The sequence below is a fragment of the Bacillus rossius genome, chromosome 12 (assembly GCF_032445375.1).
Source record: "Bacillus rossius redtenbacheri isolate Brsri chromosome 12, Brsri_v3, whole genome shotgun sequence".
Taxonomy (NCBI): domain Eukaryota; kingdom Metazoa; phylum Arthropoda; class Insecta; order Phasmatodea; family Bacillidae; genus Bacillus; species Bacillus rossius.
Window position 1 is genome coordinate 3453582 of NC_086339.1, and position 18276 is coordinate 3471857.

General features: G+C 44.0%; 1 protein-coding gene and 1 long non-coding RNA gene across 2 annotated transcripts in view; both read left to right on the top strand.

Annotated features, from left to right (window-relative positions):
* The window catches only part of LOC134537381 (uncharacterized), an 843397-nt gene extending 833197 nt beyond the window's left edge, over positions 1-10200 (top strand). Inside the window, exon 2 of the mRNA XM_063377747.1 lies at positions 6200-10200. Within this exon, the coding sequence (XP_063233817.1) occupies positions 7651-8892 (1242 nt within the window). The 5' untranslated portion in view covers positions 6200-7650 and the 3' untranslated portion in view covers positions 8893-10200. The remainder of the gene's footprint in view (positions 1-6199) is intronic.
* On the top strand, positions 1132-17921 carry LOC134537382 (uncharacterized). The gene is made up of 3 exons (XR_010075986.1): positions 1132-1296; positions 1387-1436; positions 15944-17921. It is a non-coding gene; the product is annotated as an uncharacterized LOC134537382 (long non-coding RNA).
* The last annotated feature ends 355 nt before the right edge of the window (positions 17922-18276 follow it).

Sequence of the window (18276 nt, forward strand, 5' to 3'; positions counted from 1 at the left end):
TTTGAAAATAATTACAATATGCTGCTGATCGGTGATGTAGGGGCCGCCATGGTGTGCAGATGTGACCAGCCTCGGAGCCGGGTGGAGGGCGACTACTGTGTTCCCGAGAGGTGTGCGCGCCCGGGGTCACATTTGTGTGCGTAGTGCACAAAGCACGGGAAATGAATCAGGCCAAGAATTAGACGTATTCACAGTGAACATAACTTAAGTTATTAAATTGTGATAACAGTGTTATAAAATCCTTATTACATATATATTACAAATTAATGGACATTACATTCAGTTAGAATAATACAGCTATACCCGGCGGAGTGATACGAGCTTTGATGTTGATAGTTGCGCGGGCGGCTATCGACATGTCGGCGGCGCGGGCCGTTCAACACTACCAAACTGCATGCAAATCTGAGGTGTCGATGAAGCATAGCAGCCCGCATGATCATAGGGAGCACCGATGGTTGGTGTCACTAGAATTAATATAAACTTAAGATCGGATGATTTGTTATGAGGTAAAATTTACTGCCATGGTGGGCCAAACTCCAAATAAAGCATACGATTGCATGCAACTCTTCCTGAATGTTTTATACCCAGGATGTTCAGGCAAATGGTCTTCAGCCTGAGATGCACATAACTTCAAAATTATTACACTTTAGCTTTAATTAGTTTAGGGTAAAATAGACTTGTCTTGCTTTATGGTAAAACATAACTCGCCATATAATTATTGTTTTGGAAAATTTATTTTAATTACTACACGAGGCAGAACTCACTTATCTCCAAGCAATTTTTATGATTTTATAATCTGGTATTAACCATCAGGCTTCAATGTGTAAATGCTGTGAGATAATATCCCTGATTATTTTAGGGCAATCACTTCAATTAATTTTATATATTCACACGGCAATAAATATTTCAGATATAGTCCAAAACTAGGTACTGAATTTTATTTTGGCTCTTAACTACATGATAAAGTTGCTGGTTTTAATAATCCAAGATGGCGAACCTTTTGTTTTTTTTTTACAGAGATTAGGAATGATTATACCTATTTCTTTATCTAAAAAATATTTTTTTTGTTACATTGGCGACTCTGAATGCTGTTGTTGTTTTATTATTTATTTATTCTTGTTTTTTCGCGCGTTTAAGATTTTGATGTACCCAATTTAACACTCGCGGTAAACGAATAAGAATTCGTAAATATCAAGGGTGCATGAAGTTGAATCACAAAGCAATATATCTTTTTAAGTACGCACTAGTTTATTTATCTGACAATGGCTGTCGAACCAAATCAACAGCTTACGTTAGGTGAGGTTATAATAAGATAGTTGATTATTCGTGATCATCGTTATTTTGTGTTCTTTAATTGAAATGTATTTGTTTTTATTTTTATTTTAGATAACCAACAACAGAAAGATTTCGTCAGTTCTTTTAAGTCGCTACCAGAGGTAAGATGAAAGGGGATAACGAAGTTACTAATTCGGCAGCCCGGTGCTGGAGTATGTGAGGGCGGTGTTGGACGCATGCTTGGTAACGGAAGTATTTCAGTTAGAATAGGGTAAATATGTAGTTGAGCGGTATTTGCGAAAAAAAATGTTAAAAATCCGAAAATACCTTTATTATATGCTCTTCAACTTCCTCTTTTCATTAAAAGCGGTGGAGATAAGAAATTCCAAATACTTTAGGAGATATCGAATTTTTAAATTTCATCACAATACCAGTGCATTCATGTGGCGTAAACCATTGTTTCTTGTTTACGAGTATTTATTTTTTTTATTGGATAATGTCGTCACGTGATTTTTCGTGATAGGCCAGAATTCAAATGAACCAATACGTGATTATTTAGTTCATTTATTGTTTAAAACGGTGTTTAATTACCACCTCCAACTTAGGTGAGTTTTTAACATTTCTAATTTTAAAGTCTTATTTGTTATTTGGATATTGTTGCGCAAGTAATAAGTAACAAAAAAATTTTACGTGAGTTGTTACTGTTCATCCTTTGTCCCGGTTTGTTAGGTCAGGTCAGTTACATTATAAATACTTTAAAACTAAAGAACCATTGAAATTAATTCATATTATTTTTAATGTACGCTTAGTTTCAAAGTATTTAAAATGTAACTGACCTGACCTAATCGACCATTTTCATTAATTAGGCATTTACAAACACATGGCAATAAAAAAAATTTTGACGGTCGAATGATTGCACAGGTCTTGTATAGCAAAATAAGAACTGCGATTCTCCTAAAGTATTTGGAATTTCTTATATCTGCCGCTTTTAATGAAAAGAAGTTGAAGAGCATACAATAAAAGTTTTTTCAGATTTTTAACATTTTTTTTTTCGCAAATACCGTTAAACTACATATTTACCCAGAATAGTTATGCACGACGAAGGGAAACGAGATGAGTTATGGGTATGTGAGAGAAGGTGGACGGACTTGTAAGTCTGTTCAAGATGGTCGGGGGAATTGAGAAGGGAGGCTGGGGTGAGCTGGGGGAAAACCAGCGAGAAGAAACCATGAGTGGAAGATGCGAAGGGTGTGGAGGAGCATGGGATGCAAAAAACACTCTTTTTGGTCAGAACTAAGCGGGCTCATCAGGAGAGGTCAGCTACTCGTCATCACTGAATTTGTCCGGATTCACAGTAATTCTTTAGGGCAATAGTTGTAAGTTATTTATGTCGTAATTTAGTAAAAAAAAAAAAAAAATGTAACATTCCAAAATAATCCTGTCTAGCCACCTGTTTTAATATTCTTCGCTAGGCCTGTTTTAGTTGCATATTTGGTAAATATTTACTTGGGCGGTATTTCCGGAAAAAAATGTTAAAAATCCGAAAATACCTTTATTTTATGCTCTTCAACTTCCTCTTTTCATTAAAAGTGGCGGAGGTAAGAAATTCCAAATACTTTAGGAGATATCGAATTTTTAAATTTCATCATATGTAGTTGAGCGGTATTTGCAAAAAAAAAATGTTAAAAATCCGAATATACCTTTATTATATGCTCTTCAACTTCCTCTTTTCATTAAAAGCGGCGGAGATAAGAAATTCCAAATACTTTAGGAGATATCGAATTTTTTAATTTTGCAATACAAGACCTGTGGAACCATTCGAGCGGCGCCATTTTTGTTATTTTGCCGTGTGTTCGTGAATACGTGAATCGTGAATGCGTAATTAATAAAATGGTTGATTAGGTCAGGTCAGTTACATTATAAATACTTTCAAACTAAGCCGACATTAAAAATTATTTTGTGAATTAATTTTAATGGCTGTTTAGTTTTAAAATATTTATAATGTAACTGACCTGACCAAACAAACCCGGACAGAGGGTGAACAGTAAACTAAAATGGTCGATTAGGTCAGGTCAGTTACATTATAAATACTTTCAAACTAAGGTGATATTAAAAATAATGTGAATTAATTTTAATTATTCTTTAGTTTTAAATTATTTATAATGTAACTGACCTTACATAACAAACCCGTAACAAAGGATGTACAGTAACAACTCACGTAAAATTTTTTGTTACTTATTACTTGCGCAACAATATCAAAATAACAAATAAGACTTTAAAATTAGAAACGTTAAAAACTCACCTAAGTTGGAGGCGGTAATTAAACACCGTTTTAAACAATAATTGAACTAAATAATCACGTATTAGTTCATTTGAATTCTGGCCTATCACGAACAATCACGTGACATCATTATCCAATAAAAAAACAGATACTCGTACGTAAACAAGAAACAATGTTTCACGCACGCCACAGGAATGCGCTGGTTTTGTGCTGAAATTTAAAAATTCGATATCTCCTAAAGTATTAGGAATTTCTGATCTCCGCCGCTTTTAATGAAAAGAGGAAGTTGAAGAGCATATAATGAAGGTATTTTCGGATTTTTAACATGTTTTTTCGCAAATACCGCTCAACTACATATGAAGAAATTTAAAAATTCGATATCTCCTAAAGTATTTGGAATTTCTAATCTCCGCCGCTTTTAATGAAAAGAGGAAGTTGAAGAGCATTAAATAAAGGTATTTTCGGTTTTTTAACATTTTTTTCGCAAATACCGCTCTACTACATATGAAGAAATTAAAAAATTTGATATCTCCTAAAGTATTGGGAATTTCTAATCTCCGCCGCTTTTAATGAAAAGAGGAAGTTGAAGAGCATAAAATAAAGGTATTTTCGGATTTTTAACATTTTTTTTTCGGAAATACCGCCCAAGTAAATATTTACCGCTAATTTTTAATTGCAAATCGGCAAATCTCACTTTAGTTTATTGTAGCAAGTGGAATCTAACACCGAAAATATTTTAGTATCTGAACGTTTCTGAGAATTGTAGGAAATTTTGTATTGCATTTGCTCATGTGTGGTTTTGGTTATGTGTGAATTTAAAAAACCACCCTTTGATATACAAAAACTTGTAAAAAAACAAAAAGAGAAAATAAATAGTATTATTTAAAAAAATTCTTGTTCTGTGGGAAATCCCTGACTAGTGTAAATCCATATTCTGCGGGGAACACCCATTCTGTGGGGAAATATACTTTCTATGGTTAAACCTGAGTCAGATGTGCAGATTTGCTGGACTTAGTTCTTTGATGTTATAACTTTTCTGTTTCAAAATGAGTGGCAGAAAGCGAGATGTTGTATGGCTTTCATTTGAACATGGTAAGAACCAAAATCACTAACTTAATAAAAAAAACCTGGTTCAAACAAAAAATTTTTTTTTATAAAGGTATCTTTGGGATCATCCATTAATCACGTGAGGCTCGAAAGGGGGGGGGGGGGGGGGGGGGTCGGGAAAAATCACGAAATATCACAAGGGGGGAGGGGGGGGGTGTAGAGAGATATCACGTGTATTTATTTTTTCGCGCGATTTCTACTAAACCGAAAAGCGACGCGTGACCTTGACTCGCCGTAGCCTGGCAACAATATCCCCGCCCGCCGCAACATGAACCACCCGGCTCGGTTCGCCAGTCGCCAGTAAAGACTGTGATTTTGGCGCCGAATACATGCGTAAATCGTTGCCACCAATGTTATGCTTTAAAACAATGCGACGATGTCTAAACTAGGAGATCTGTAAAAGACCTAATGTGTGTCTGGACATTTTTATCACTGTGCTTAATTTTCCAGAATTAAATTAGATTATACCTATATTTAAAAATAATATTCTGAAATTTTAAAAATATTTTGTACCAAAAAATTACACGTGATTTATTGGGGGGGGTCTAAAACCTCACCACAAATCACTTGGGGGGGAGGGGGGGTTAAAAATTTGCTAAAATAACATCACGTGATTAATGGACGACCCCTTTCCAACCCTGGTATAGGTAGTTAAGCTAGTGTAGGGCTCTTGACAGCCAATTTCACTCTTTCCGAGGGCCAGATATTTTTGAAACTAATATGACGGCCACGCACACATTAATTAATAGTGCCTCTTTACAATTTTTTTTTTTTGCCTTATGTGTTTCAAACAGTAACTATGTAATAAATAAAAATGTGGCATGTGATAAAGTAACAAATATGGAGTCTTTTAAAAGTAGTAATTACAAAAAAAAACATAGCAAGTACCTACAATAATAATTAATTATGATAAACAATGATGATGAGTGGTTTCACCATCACTGGGTGCGGCGAGCCCAGGCAAGACCATGGGGACAGCCGAGGCAGGACGAGTCCTCGGTGGTCTGCCGTTGCCTTCCGCGGAAGGGTCGTCTCAATCACCCGGTCCTGAACCCAGGGAGAAGGTTCACGAGATCCTCGCCCCGGCCTGACACGCTAGCCACTGGTCCCAGTAGGCGGACGTTGTGGGATCCACATGAATAGGAATGTAAATGTTCTTTCAAAAATATTAAATCTCCGAAAGTCCTTCACAGATTGCTTTGAAATTTTGACACAACGTCGCATTGGAATACGCTTGTGTTTTTGTATACCTGTGTCACATCTGTGACAGGTAAAAATATAGATAGGTAAGAATATTTATATGAATTAATGTTAGTGTGTTAATCTGTTTTTAAAGATAAATAGATAGGAAGATACAGACATTGAGAGAGAGAGAGAGACAGAGACAGACAGAGAGAGGGAGAAGGGGGGGGGGGATATAATTAGAGATATAGTAAAATTTAGAGAGATATAGATAGGGAGATAGATTGAGATATAGATACATAGATAGTTAGAGATAGTGATATGAATGAATATATATATATATATATATAATAGAGAGAGAGTACATGTTGACGTCAGCCGGGGCTACGCCCCATGAGCCTAGTCAGTCTCCGTTTCCTCAACATTCCTCTCCCCTTCCCCGGCATTTGTACCGCCATGTACGTAGTCGTGTGTTTGAATTGCGCGCCACGAACTACCACAAGAGGGCGCTTAGAAGCAGTGCGGCGATCCCTAAAATTGCTATGTTAATATTAATTGTAAGCCTTTTTGTTGTTTTCATCCATCTTCGCCCCAGTGCTGTGTAGTTTACTTGTGTTTCTTTAATTTAAATAAGTTACCTTAAATAACTATAGACGTTGCCCGGGCGGACCCGAACAGGCACGGACTTGGACGAGGATAGGAATGCTTTTATATGAATTATCATTAAATAAGTAAATAGTAACAAACTTTCCATTGTCAGTAATTTTTATATATTTTTAATGTTTATCTGTAATTTACTCAACTTTCGCCGGGGCACGGAGTCGTAGAATACAGTAACGGTAATTGTGTTGGCGCGAAGGGCGCCATGTTGCCACCTGCAAGCGATGAGCTCAGCCCAGTCGATCTTCATCACTGACCGAGAGCAGACGCGCCAGCACCCCGGGGACTTCAACCTTTGTTCTGCACTGACCAAGTAATTCTGTCTCGTTAAGTATTTCTGAATCTCTTTCGCTCGTCAACCTCGGGGCAGCTCTCGGTCAGCGGACTGTTTAATTAATTAATTGTCTCAGTCGAGTTTCTTTCATCACCGTGTAATAAGTAAACTTTGCAGCATGGCCACGTGTGTGGACCATGCCTTCACCTAAACCGATTCGTGCCTCAGGCTTTTTAACCGTGTAATGTGTAACGTGTAACGGGCGTGTAGAGAGACGTGTTAGTGAAATTAAATCTGGAGAATAAATATAAAGTGAGTACTTATTTAATCACGTGGTGAGTGAGTCTAGGAGTGTGGCGTGCCCGACGCCTAGAGCGGGCCAGGTCTGGGTAGCTAGGATAGAAAGGGCTGGTAACTCGTCCCCACTTGGGCTACGTCACGCCCTGAGCGAGAGACTCCGCCGGGTCCACGTGCCCTTCCACGTGGTGGCGCCCATAGTTAACATCTCGAAATCACCGGCAATGCGCGATCAGCCCTCAAATGGCGCCCAAGAGCGTGGGGCGAGTTACATCTTCCGCGAAAACCAGACCTGTACGAGCGTGTGAGATAGGCGGTTGTTACGCGGAGCGCGCGGAACTAAAGTTCGCGCTGGAACTATTGTTCGCGCGGAGCGCATAGCGGGACTCTGGCGCGCCGGCCACGTGACCAGCCGGGCGCGCGCTTCCAGGAATTCGCTGCGAGCAGCCAGGTGGCCGCATTCCTCGCGACAACAGCAGCCGGGCCAGGTCAGTGTGTGTGTGTACCGCCATCCGCGTCGCGTCGCGTAGCGAAGGGAAGAGGGGCAATCGACCGGCCTCACCACCACACGACCATGTCGGACAACCACGGACTTGACAAAAATCCGGGCGCGATTAAGGCAAGTGAGTTGTTTCAAAAGAATAGCTTATATTGTGTTATGTGCGCGCGACCGCGCCAGGTGAGCGGGACGGCGATTTCTTCGTGGACGGACACGTGCGTGTGCGTAGGACAGTATGAAGCGCAGCCGAACCACGAGCAGGCAGAACGGGCGGATCAGTTTGAGGCGGGACACGGGAAGTGCACGGATGCGGAGTGTGAGGGCAAGACGCGGGAGGGAGGCTGGTGCCGGAACTGTCGCGCGTTCAAGCACACGGCGTGTTTCGCGAAGTCCGAAATAATCTCCTTTCAAGACGGGTGGTACACGTGCCAGTGGTGCCACCACGTGAGAATAGCGGGCCCGTCAGGCCGCAGCCCGGTGAGAGACGCCGCCGACACACCACGGAGCAGGGTACCTCTCATAGGACACGTGGAGCTACCGGAATTTGCGGGCAGAACCAGCGACGATCCGCGGAGATTTGTACACGCGTGTCGGGAACGCCTGAATCGCTACGGAGTGCCGGAGTGTGAGTGGGCGAACAGGGTGAGCACCGCGCTCAAAGGCGACGCCAAGACGTGGTGGCAGATCGTCCAGGAGTATGACATGCCGTGGACCGAGTTCGCGAGATTGTTCGAGGCCAGATTCGCGGACGTGAAGACAGAGATGAGAGTGCGGACGGAGCTGTATTGTCTCGAGCAAGGCGCGACGGAGGCGGCGGAGGCGTTTATCATGAAAAAAATACGTCTGTACAAGCGGCTGTTTCCCGGAGAAGAACCTACCGGAGTGCTGGAGCGGGTAGTTGAGCTGATGCGCCCGGAATTTCGCCCGTATTTACGCCCGATGACGCGGCGTCCGGCAGAGGAGTTCGTCCAACAGGCGCGCGTCTTAGAGCAGGACCTACGAGCTGTCAGACCGACCAGGATCCACGCCACCCTGAGCACCAAGCAGGAAGACACGACGCCCGCCGACACCAAGGCGCTGGTGCCCTACACGGCGCCCACCCGAGACCAAGCTAGGCGCGACGAACCCGGACCGAGCGGCCACGCGCAGCTGACATGGCGGAGACGGACTACCGGCGGCAGCCCACCACCTCAGTGCCACACGTGTCCACCAGGCACGTTCCATTGGCACGAGAACTGCCCGGTGAGGAACAAGTTCCGGCCTGACTTCGCGGCGCAGCAGCCGTCGGGAAACGGACGGCAGGGGGCGGCGCGCTAAGACAGCCCACCTCCCCCGCCTCACCTAACAACAACAGACCTACGGCGGCGGGGCCTCTCCTGGGTCACGTGGGAGCGGCGGAGGCCGACCTGTTGCGCATTCCGGTGGTTGTCAACGGGCGCGCAGTCCACGCGCTTGTTGACACCGCCGCCAGCCACAACTGTGTGGCGGCACGCGTGATTGGCCGTGACAACTTCGAGTACCACCCGGGCCAACTCCAGCTGGCTACCACGGGGGACGCCTGCTACACCCAGGGCGTCGCGACGCTGGAGGTGGACGTGCGGGACCAACGGTCCGTCACGACGGCGCTGGTGGTGGAGCAGTTACGTGATGACGTCATTCTGGGGCTACCCTGGCTCTACGAGCAGCACGCAGCCATCGACATCCGGGCCGGCTGCGTCCACGTCGGCACCCAGGGGCGGCGGACCATCCACGGGCTGGGTAAGCCTACTCCACCAGCAGTAAACCAGGTCAGTCTCGACGAATTCCAGCACGGAGTTCCCCCCGAGTTTCGTGCTACCATCCAGCAGGTCCTCGATCATCAGTGTAATGTGTTTGCGTCCGCGGACCCGCTGAAACGTACCACCATAGCTGAGCATGCCATCCCGACCCATCCTCACGAGCCAATGTTTATCCCACCCGGTAGCTACGGCCACGTTGGTAAACAGACCATCCTAGACCAGGTTCAGGACATGTTGCATGACGGGATAATTGAGCCTAGCGAAAGTCCGTATAATTTCCAGGTCGTGTTGGCAGAAAAAAAAAGACGGGAAACTACGCTTCTGTGTCAATTTCAAACCTATCAATAGAGTGACAATTAATGCCCCACCCCCCCTGCTGAACATAGCCGACACACTTTCAGGCCTGGGTAACGCCAAGATATTTTCTTCCCTCGACCTAAAATCTGGGTATTGGCAGGTGCCGATACGTCCGGCGGACCGACCCAAGACGGCGTTCACAGCCCCAGACGGGCGGAGATTTCAGTTTTGCGCGATGCCATTCGGCCTACAGGACGCCCCCGCTACCTTCCAAGGGATGATGACACGGGTCTTAGACAACTACTCGGGCAAGTTTGCGGCCGCGTATCTGGACGACATAATTGTTTGGTCTCAGACGTGGGAAGAACATGCGCATCATTTAGCGTTAGTCTTGGAACGCCTGGCGAGCCATGGTCTGACATGCAATCGCGAAAAATGCCACCTGGGGACCACAGAACTAGATTTCCTGGGCTTAGTGGTTAACGCGGACGGAAACCGACCCACGGAAAAACAGCTGAGTGTAATTATCAACAAGGAGCCCCCACGCACGCGCAAGCAACTGCAAAAGTTCTTGGGGCTAGCTAACTGGCTGCGAGCCTTCGTCCCAGAGTTCTCGGTAGTAGCGGCGCCGATGACAGAACAGCTGTCACCCAAACGTCCGTTCAGGTGGACCGTGGAAGCCCAGAACGCTTTTGACGAGCTAAAACGCAGATTTCAACAGTGCCACTTACTCGCGCGGCTGGACCCAGGCAGACCCCTGATCGTACAAACAGACGCGAGCGAGAAGGGCATCGGGGCCATCCTGTTACAACTCGGCGACGACGGCGAGCCTCGGGTGATTGAATATGCAAGCGCCAAGTTCGGCGACGTCGAGCAGCGGTATAGCGTGAACGAGCGTGAGTGTCTAGGCGTAGTTTGGGCCCTCAGACGCTACCGCCCACACCTGGAGGGGCAGAAATTCGTACTGAGAACTGACAGCCAATGTCTCAAATGGCTGGCCACGATGCAGGGGCGACGTTCGAAGCTGACGCGTTGGGCCATGCTTCTACAGGCCTTAGATTTCGAAGTCGAGCATGTACCGGGAAAACAGAACGAACTAGCGGACGAGCTGTCGCGAGATCCGGACGTCACCGTCACAGCCTGTGACGATGCGGAGTGGGAGGAGCTTTTGCCACCACCCAGCGGGCGCATACCCAGGACCCCGCGCACCCCGACAACCCAAGCCGCATTGTGTGCCCTAAACCTTAACGTCACACCGACATTACCGCCAGGCGCGGAGCTTGATGACTTAGACGCCTACGTGCGAGCGGCCCAACTCACGGACACAGACACACAGGAGATCGTGCGCCGTTGCGGGAGCGGAGAATGTGAAGGCTACCGTGTATTGGACGGGACACTGCAGGCGCGACCTAAGGGGACAGCTGGCCAATGGCGGACGTTCGCGCCAGCCGCCACCCGCCGGGAGGTGTTTGACATGTATCACGTGAACAGGCTAGCCGGACACCCCGGCGCAGACCAGACGCGACGCGATCTGCGGGAACAGTTCTACTGGCCAGGGGTAAACAAGTTTGTACGGGACTGCGTGAGGAGATGTAAACATTGCCAGAGGCACAAGGCGCGCCGCACCGACGGGACAGCCCAGCAGGTACCCAGGCAGCCCACCGAGCCATTCCATACAGTCGCCATAGACCTAATGGGACCATATCCCCGCACGCCCCGAGGGAAAAGATTTTTGTTGGTGGTGACAGACTGCTACACGCGTTGGGTGGAGGCCTACCCCCTGGCGAACATCCGCGCCGGCACCATTGCACGCAGCCTGGAAACGGAGTTTTTTCCTAGGTGGGGGTACCCCCGGGTCCTGTTGTCGGACAATGCCACCCAATTTGTCGGGCGCCGGTGGGCGCAGCTGGGGAGAAAATGGCGGGTAATCCTACACACCACCCCCGTGTACCACCCCCGCGCGAACCCCACGGAACGACGCAACCAAGAGGTGAAGGTTCAACTGCGGTTGAGGCTCGCGGATGACCACGCCCAATGGGACACGCACATCCCGGACGTTCTGTACTGCATCCGGCGACGGGTGAACGCGGCAACCGGCGAAACACCAGCCACCATGGTCCAGGGGCGGAACCTCACCCTCCCCGGGGAATATCACGTGCGGCAACAACAAACGGACCCGGACGTAGAGAGCCCCGAAGGACGCCTGAGGCGATTGGCCGAGACGCACGATAGGGCGCGACGTAACCAGGCAGCTTACCAAGCACAACGCACACCCGAGACGACCCGCCCGCCCCCTGAACTGAAACCAGGCCAGCTGGTTTACGCGAGGCTCCACCCCCTCTCCTCCGGCCGACGCAACTTCTGCGCCGGCCTGGCGCCAAAGTAGTTTGGCCCGGTGGCGGTGGTCAAGGCGGGGCCCACGGCGGTCGTGATAAAGTTACCCTCAGGCCGGGCCGCGAAATATCACCGGGACGATGTGCGCTGGGCACAGGAGGAGACGGAGGCGGCGGACGAGGCGGAGACGGGGCAGGAAGAGACGGAGGCGGCGGACGGGGCGGAAGAGACGGGAACGAGACGTGACGGAGCAGGGACGCGGCAGAGAGAGACGGAGGCGGCGGACGAGACAGACGGGAGGGCGGCCGCACAGCTGGTCACGTCCACCCCAACAGACGGGGGCGGGTTCAGAGGCTTCCCGGACCTGGGGGCGGGACAGGCGACGCCCCTCGCAGTCACAGACGTCCGGCCGAGGCGGCTGTTCGAAGACTCGGGGAGTGACGTCTCGCCTTTCAGGGGATTTCTCAGGGACACGCCCGGAGTGACGGAGGGCCAGTCGACATCCCAACCACTGATAAGGTGGCCGGAGGAAGTAGAGAGTAGGCCGGGTTCGCCGGACGAGCCATTATGGCCGCTGCATTACTCGTTGGCAGACTCCACGTTCAGGGTGACAGTAACCGAACCGCAGGAAGACGAAACACCGCGGGAAGAGAGGGGAGACCGGGCGTCACAAGACCCAGTTCCGGCTCCGCGATACACGCTACGACCCCGAGGGATCGCGAGGAAGCACAGCTGTTGTTGATAAGGGGGCGACCACGCCCACAGGCGACCCAGCGGAAACGTCGACATGACCGGCTATTCGAGGGGGGGGCAATTGACGTCAGCCGGGGCTACGCCCCATGAGCCTAGTCAGTCTCCGTTTCCTCAACATTCCTCTCCCCTTCCCCGGCATTTGTACCGCCATGTACGTAGTCGTGTGTTTGAATTGCGCGCCACGAACTACCACAAGAGGGCGCTTAGAAGCAGTGCGGCGATCCCTAAAATTGCTATGTTAATATTAATTGTAAGCCTTTTTGTTGTTTTCATCCATCTTCGCCCCAGTGCTGTGTAGTTTACTTGTGTTTCTTTAATTTAAATAAGTTACCTTAAATAACTATAGACGTTGCCCGGGCGGACCCGAACAGGCATGGACTTGGACGAGGATAGGAATGCTTTTATATGAATTATCATTAAATAAGTAAATAGTAACAAACTTTCCATTGTCAGTAATTTTTATATATTTTTAATGTTTATCTGTAATTTACTCAACTTTCGCCGGGGCACGGAGTCGTAGAATACAGTAACGGTAATTGTGTTGGCGCGAAGGGCGCCATGTTGCCACCTGCGAGCGATGAGCTCAGCCCAGTCGATCTTCATCACTGACCGAGAGCAGACGCGCCAGCACCCCGGGGACTTCAACCTTTGTTCTGCACTGACCAAGTAATTCTGTCTCGTTAAGTATTTCTGAATCTCTTTCGCTCGTCAACCTCGGGGCAGCTCTCGGTCAGCGGACTGTTTAATTAATTAATTGTCTCAGTCGAGTTTCTTTCATCACCGTGTAATAAGTAAACTTTGCAGCATGGCCACGTGTGTGGACCATGCCTTCACCTAAACCGATTCGTGCCTCAGGCTTTTTAACCGTGTAATGTGTAACGTGTAACGGGCGTGTAGAGAGACGTGTTAGTGAAATTAAATCTGGAGAATAAATATAAAGTGAGTACTTATTTAATCACGTGGTGAGTGAGTCTAGGAGTGTGGCGTGCCCGACGCCTAGAGCGGGCCAGGTCTGGGTAGCTAGGATAGAAAGGGCTGGTAACTCGTCCCCACTTGGGCTACGTCACGCCCTGAGCGAGAGACTCCGCCGGGTCCACGTGCCCTTCCACGTGGTGGCGCCCATAGTTAACATCTCGAAATCACCGGCAATGCGCGATCAGCCCTCAATATATACGCGAAAAAGAAAGATGCTTTGTAAAATGTACCTACTTCAAACAAATTACAAAAAAATTGAAATAGGCATAGCAATGCATGCCGGGCATTAGCTAGAATATTAATAACTGTTGAACTTTGTTCTACGTACATGCAGTCAGAAATGGCTTGTACACGACAGTAGTTATATGTCATTATATTTGTTTGTTGAAAGTTTCATTAAGTGGGCCGAGCAGAACAATGCAGTGACCTAAATAATGTTTACAAAATTGCAGTTGTGCAGTTATTCTAATCTTCCATTTTCTGGAAAAAAGGAAGAAAAAAAAATGTAGAGAATAGTGTGCGGAATTACACGTGAAGTAGATAATTTGATTGATATAACAAATTATTGACATAAATTACAGAGTGGCCATTTAAGTTTTTATTTGAGCTCTTTTTTTTAAAGTTTTTTTTTGTGTATGTCGAGGCAGCTTATAGCTTGTTTTCTGAGTAAGAAGGACCATTAACAAGTCAACAAGTGGCATGTGTAAATGGTTTTAATTTGTGTGTTGTGCTTATGAAAAAAATTGTTTTAGAATAAAAAATTAGTAATAAGTATATGTACTCACATGCTAAGGTAAAATTCTAGAGCTTTATAAAGGGAGTTTACAAGAAAAACATGGCTTTTTGCCAAAAAGTATTCTAAAAGATTAGTAGTCATCAATTCAAACACTTCACTTTGATAAGGTGTGGAGGCGTGGAGCTTCTTTTCTGCCAATCGAATTGCTAGAAGAACAGACAGCAGTGTTGCTAACCATAAGGAAAACCCCAATATTTGCACGTTTATCTTGCTTCGTAAAGCAGATGTCAAAATTCTTTACACTGAAAGTAGAGAAAATTTTCCTTTGAAGTATTGCAGTCTGTACCAGTATTATGCAATGCACTGTATTTCAAAAGAGGATTTTCTGTTCAGTGTTTACGATGGTGAAGTGAAGTCCAACTAATTAGTGGAAAAAACAAGTCAGATCCCTGCGGAGTCAAACCCGGGTTTTCCACAAAGTGGGGAAACATGGTGCATGACTACTATACCTTTTTTTCTTCTTCTGAAAATGATTTTTTTAAACATTCAAAATTTTACTATCAAGCCTATTGAAAACCATATGTTTAGTTGTCTACACCCTTTAGTTGTTCTAAATAAAATATTATTCATCTATTACATGTATGAATATCTAAGGGATTTGTTCTGATAAGCTGAAATTAGCCTGTGCAGTTTTATTTTACGTTACTTAGTAAATTGTAATAAAACATGTTAATTTATAATTAAATTTTCATTTATAATTAAATTTTTATTTATATTGATATTGAAAAAAAACTAGTAATACACTAGGCTTTTTCAACAGGGTTTGATTGGAAAAACCTAACCAAAAACCAGTAGGTTAGGTACAAGGTTGTCAACTTTGACTAGAGGGGTCCAGTTGAATTTTAAGGTTTGTTTTGATTACAGTATGAATTATTACAAGTTTATGATAAAATAAGTAATTGGAAACCTTAAAAGTGACGTGATACATGCAAATCAGGTTTACATTTATGGTCACTGAAACAATTACAGTATTTAATTTTTTATTTTAAAATTGTGGGATTTGAAAAGTTGTACATTAGGTAGTCAATGCCACCAAGCATTACTATTTTTTAGTAATTTTTACTGATTTAAATATTTAGTTACGGAAATACTTAACATTATTGAAGTATTACTGAAGCATAGAGACTTCATGACACATTGGCTATGTATCTATGGCAGAATTTTTTTAAAATTAAAATCCCAATTGGTGTTATCCAGTTCAGCTTATTGGGTGAGCTACAAAAACAAATTTCCCCCCAGAAATTCAAGAAACAAAGCATGCAAAGGTTGCAGTATCGAAAATATAAATCATAATTATTTGAGATTTTTTTAAATTAAATTAACTTTTAGACCTGCACATTTTTTAAAAACTATTTAATGGATATTTTAACTCATTACTGTAGAAGCTTGTAAATTATTTTGTAAAACTATAGTATTCTGTGTAACTTTTTTCCAGGTTTGATCTGTGTGTGTTTTATTGCATACATAACTGTGGTGTCTGATGAGCAGCCTGGAATTTGGCAGCACTGGGTAATGGAGAGAGGCATCCCGACAAAATTATTTGCCCCAGGGTCCTCAGTCACTTTCAATAGTGCTGTATGTTAAGGGTACACATATCTTCAAAAAATTAGCTGATTTTTCTGGTCACTACTAGAAACTTTAGGAACTATAGCCTTTATGAGTATGGTACAATATTTGTGCTTATTTATAGGTAGATCATTTCATTGCATCCATTAGACATTTTTTGATTTGTATAAAGATATTGGACAAGTCATGTTATACAAAAATGCAGGGTGTGCATAAAAGAATGACCCAGCTTCAATGGAATATTACAACAGTTTAATTTAAACTATTTATGACATATGATACATCAAATTGAAGGTAATCTAACCTAGTTTTCTTACAAATGGTCATTTCGTGCAATTTTAGTTGTACGTCACTCGTCCAACCTAAGTCCAATTCTTTCCACATTTAGGGTATCAAGTCCAAAGTAAGGGAAGCAATGGCCTATTCAGTTCTGTGTCTCAACTCTGGCAAATCATTAGGTAGCGGCGGAATGTAGAAACTATCATTTATAAAGCCCCAAGGAAAAAAAAAATTGCATGGCTTTAACGTCAGGTGAATGTGGAGGCCAGCTAAAAAGAGCTCCGTCGTCTCGACCACTACAAACAATCCAACGGTCAGAGACTTGGACGTTCAACCACTCGTACAAAGAGATTACAATGGGGAGGGTCTCCATCCTGTCGCCAAATAAAGTCTACAGGTTCACCCTCCACTAATTACGCTCAGGAGTTGCTATTTTGCGTAGGTGGTGCTGCGAGCAAGAAAAAAGCGAAGCAGTACTCGTGTGCAGACACTTAACTAAAACTGTTTGAGTTGCTCTTTAATTGTGACCTTGAATCAACACCCTATTACTCTCACAGTTGATACTATTAAAATTTATAACTGGGAAATTCTTTTGTGCACAGGTATTTATTATTTATTAGGCTAAGTATTGTGTATCATGTTTCAAGAACTATTCAATCAACCTTCTAGTTTAAAAATCTTTTTCAAGCTTATCTCTAGAAGAAACAAAAGGAAAAAAAAATTAAGTATTATAATAGTAAAGACGTTTGTATTCATGTTTACTGCACAAATACACCGCTAACAATATCAAATTGTCTACTAAAGAAAATCATGTAAAAATATATTAAAACTGCTACTGCAATGATGATAATATTTTAGGTTTATTTTTATTGAACTTAAAGTAAAATGTTGTTCAAAATAGTCATCACTATTTTTTTAGAGTACAAGAATATTGTTTACTAGTCATTAGTACCTATGCACTGTAGACATGCATTCAACAAAATCTCTTTGCAGGCTTAAAATGTTTTCATAAAAAAACTGTTCAAAGGAAACTTTATTCATGCAAAGTCAGAATTTTTTTAACTTATGTGTCTTAAGTTACTGATACATTGATACCATTGTACATATTTTGCAATTTAACAAATACAGTGAAGTCACTGTATTGAATGCAAATTTTTTCTCATTTGTTTTTCGTCACAAATAAAAAGTCTTTTTTTAAATTAATATTTTAAATATTATTTATCCACACGGCAACATTTCAAAATAAAGTTTTGAAACATATTTCTCTGAAATTTGTAGAACATTAATAGTTTGAAATTTGATAATAAATAATTAACCATCTTTTTAGAAGGGTTATATACTTTTTAAAAAAGTTTAACTAGCTAAACGTGAATTGCTTGAATTTGTATAAATTAGAATTTTGATACTTTCACCTAGCCTTGTATTGCATTTTTTGCTTTATTTATTGCAGAACCTATTTTTTCTTTTGTGGTATCGTAGGCAGAACTGATGCTTGACCCAACTTTTTTCCACCAAGGTTTTGGTGTAGTTGTAATAATCCCAATATCACGTTGCTGCGGTAGCACAGAGTCTAGATCTTGTTGGTCACTTTCCAGTGCTCCTTCTGTAACTTCGTAATTAACTGGTACCTGCTGTCTGCCACGAGATTGTTGCTCAAGTTCTGGTTCATTTTGCAGATACTGTTGTACATTGTCAGTTTCACGTTGCATATAGTCTGATTCTTGTTGATTTTGTTGCAACTGTTGTAAATCATAAGTATCTGGATTCTGCTGTAGCTGTTGCAAATCATCATTTTCTTGTGGATTCTGCTGCAATTGTTGCAGATAATCTAGTTCCTGTTGATTTTGTTGTAACTGTTGCAGATCATTAGATTCTTGTTGATTCTGCTGCAGTCAGGGGCGTAGCCAGGGGGAGGGTTTTAGG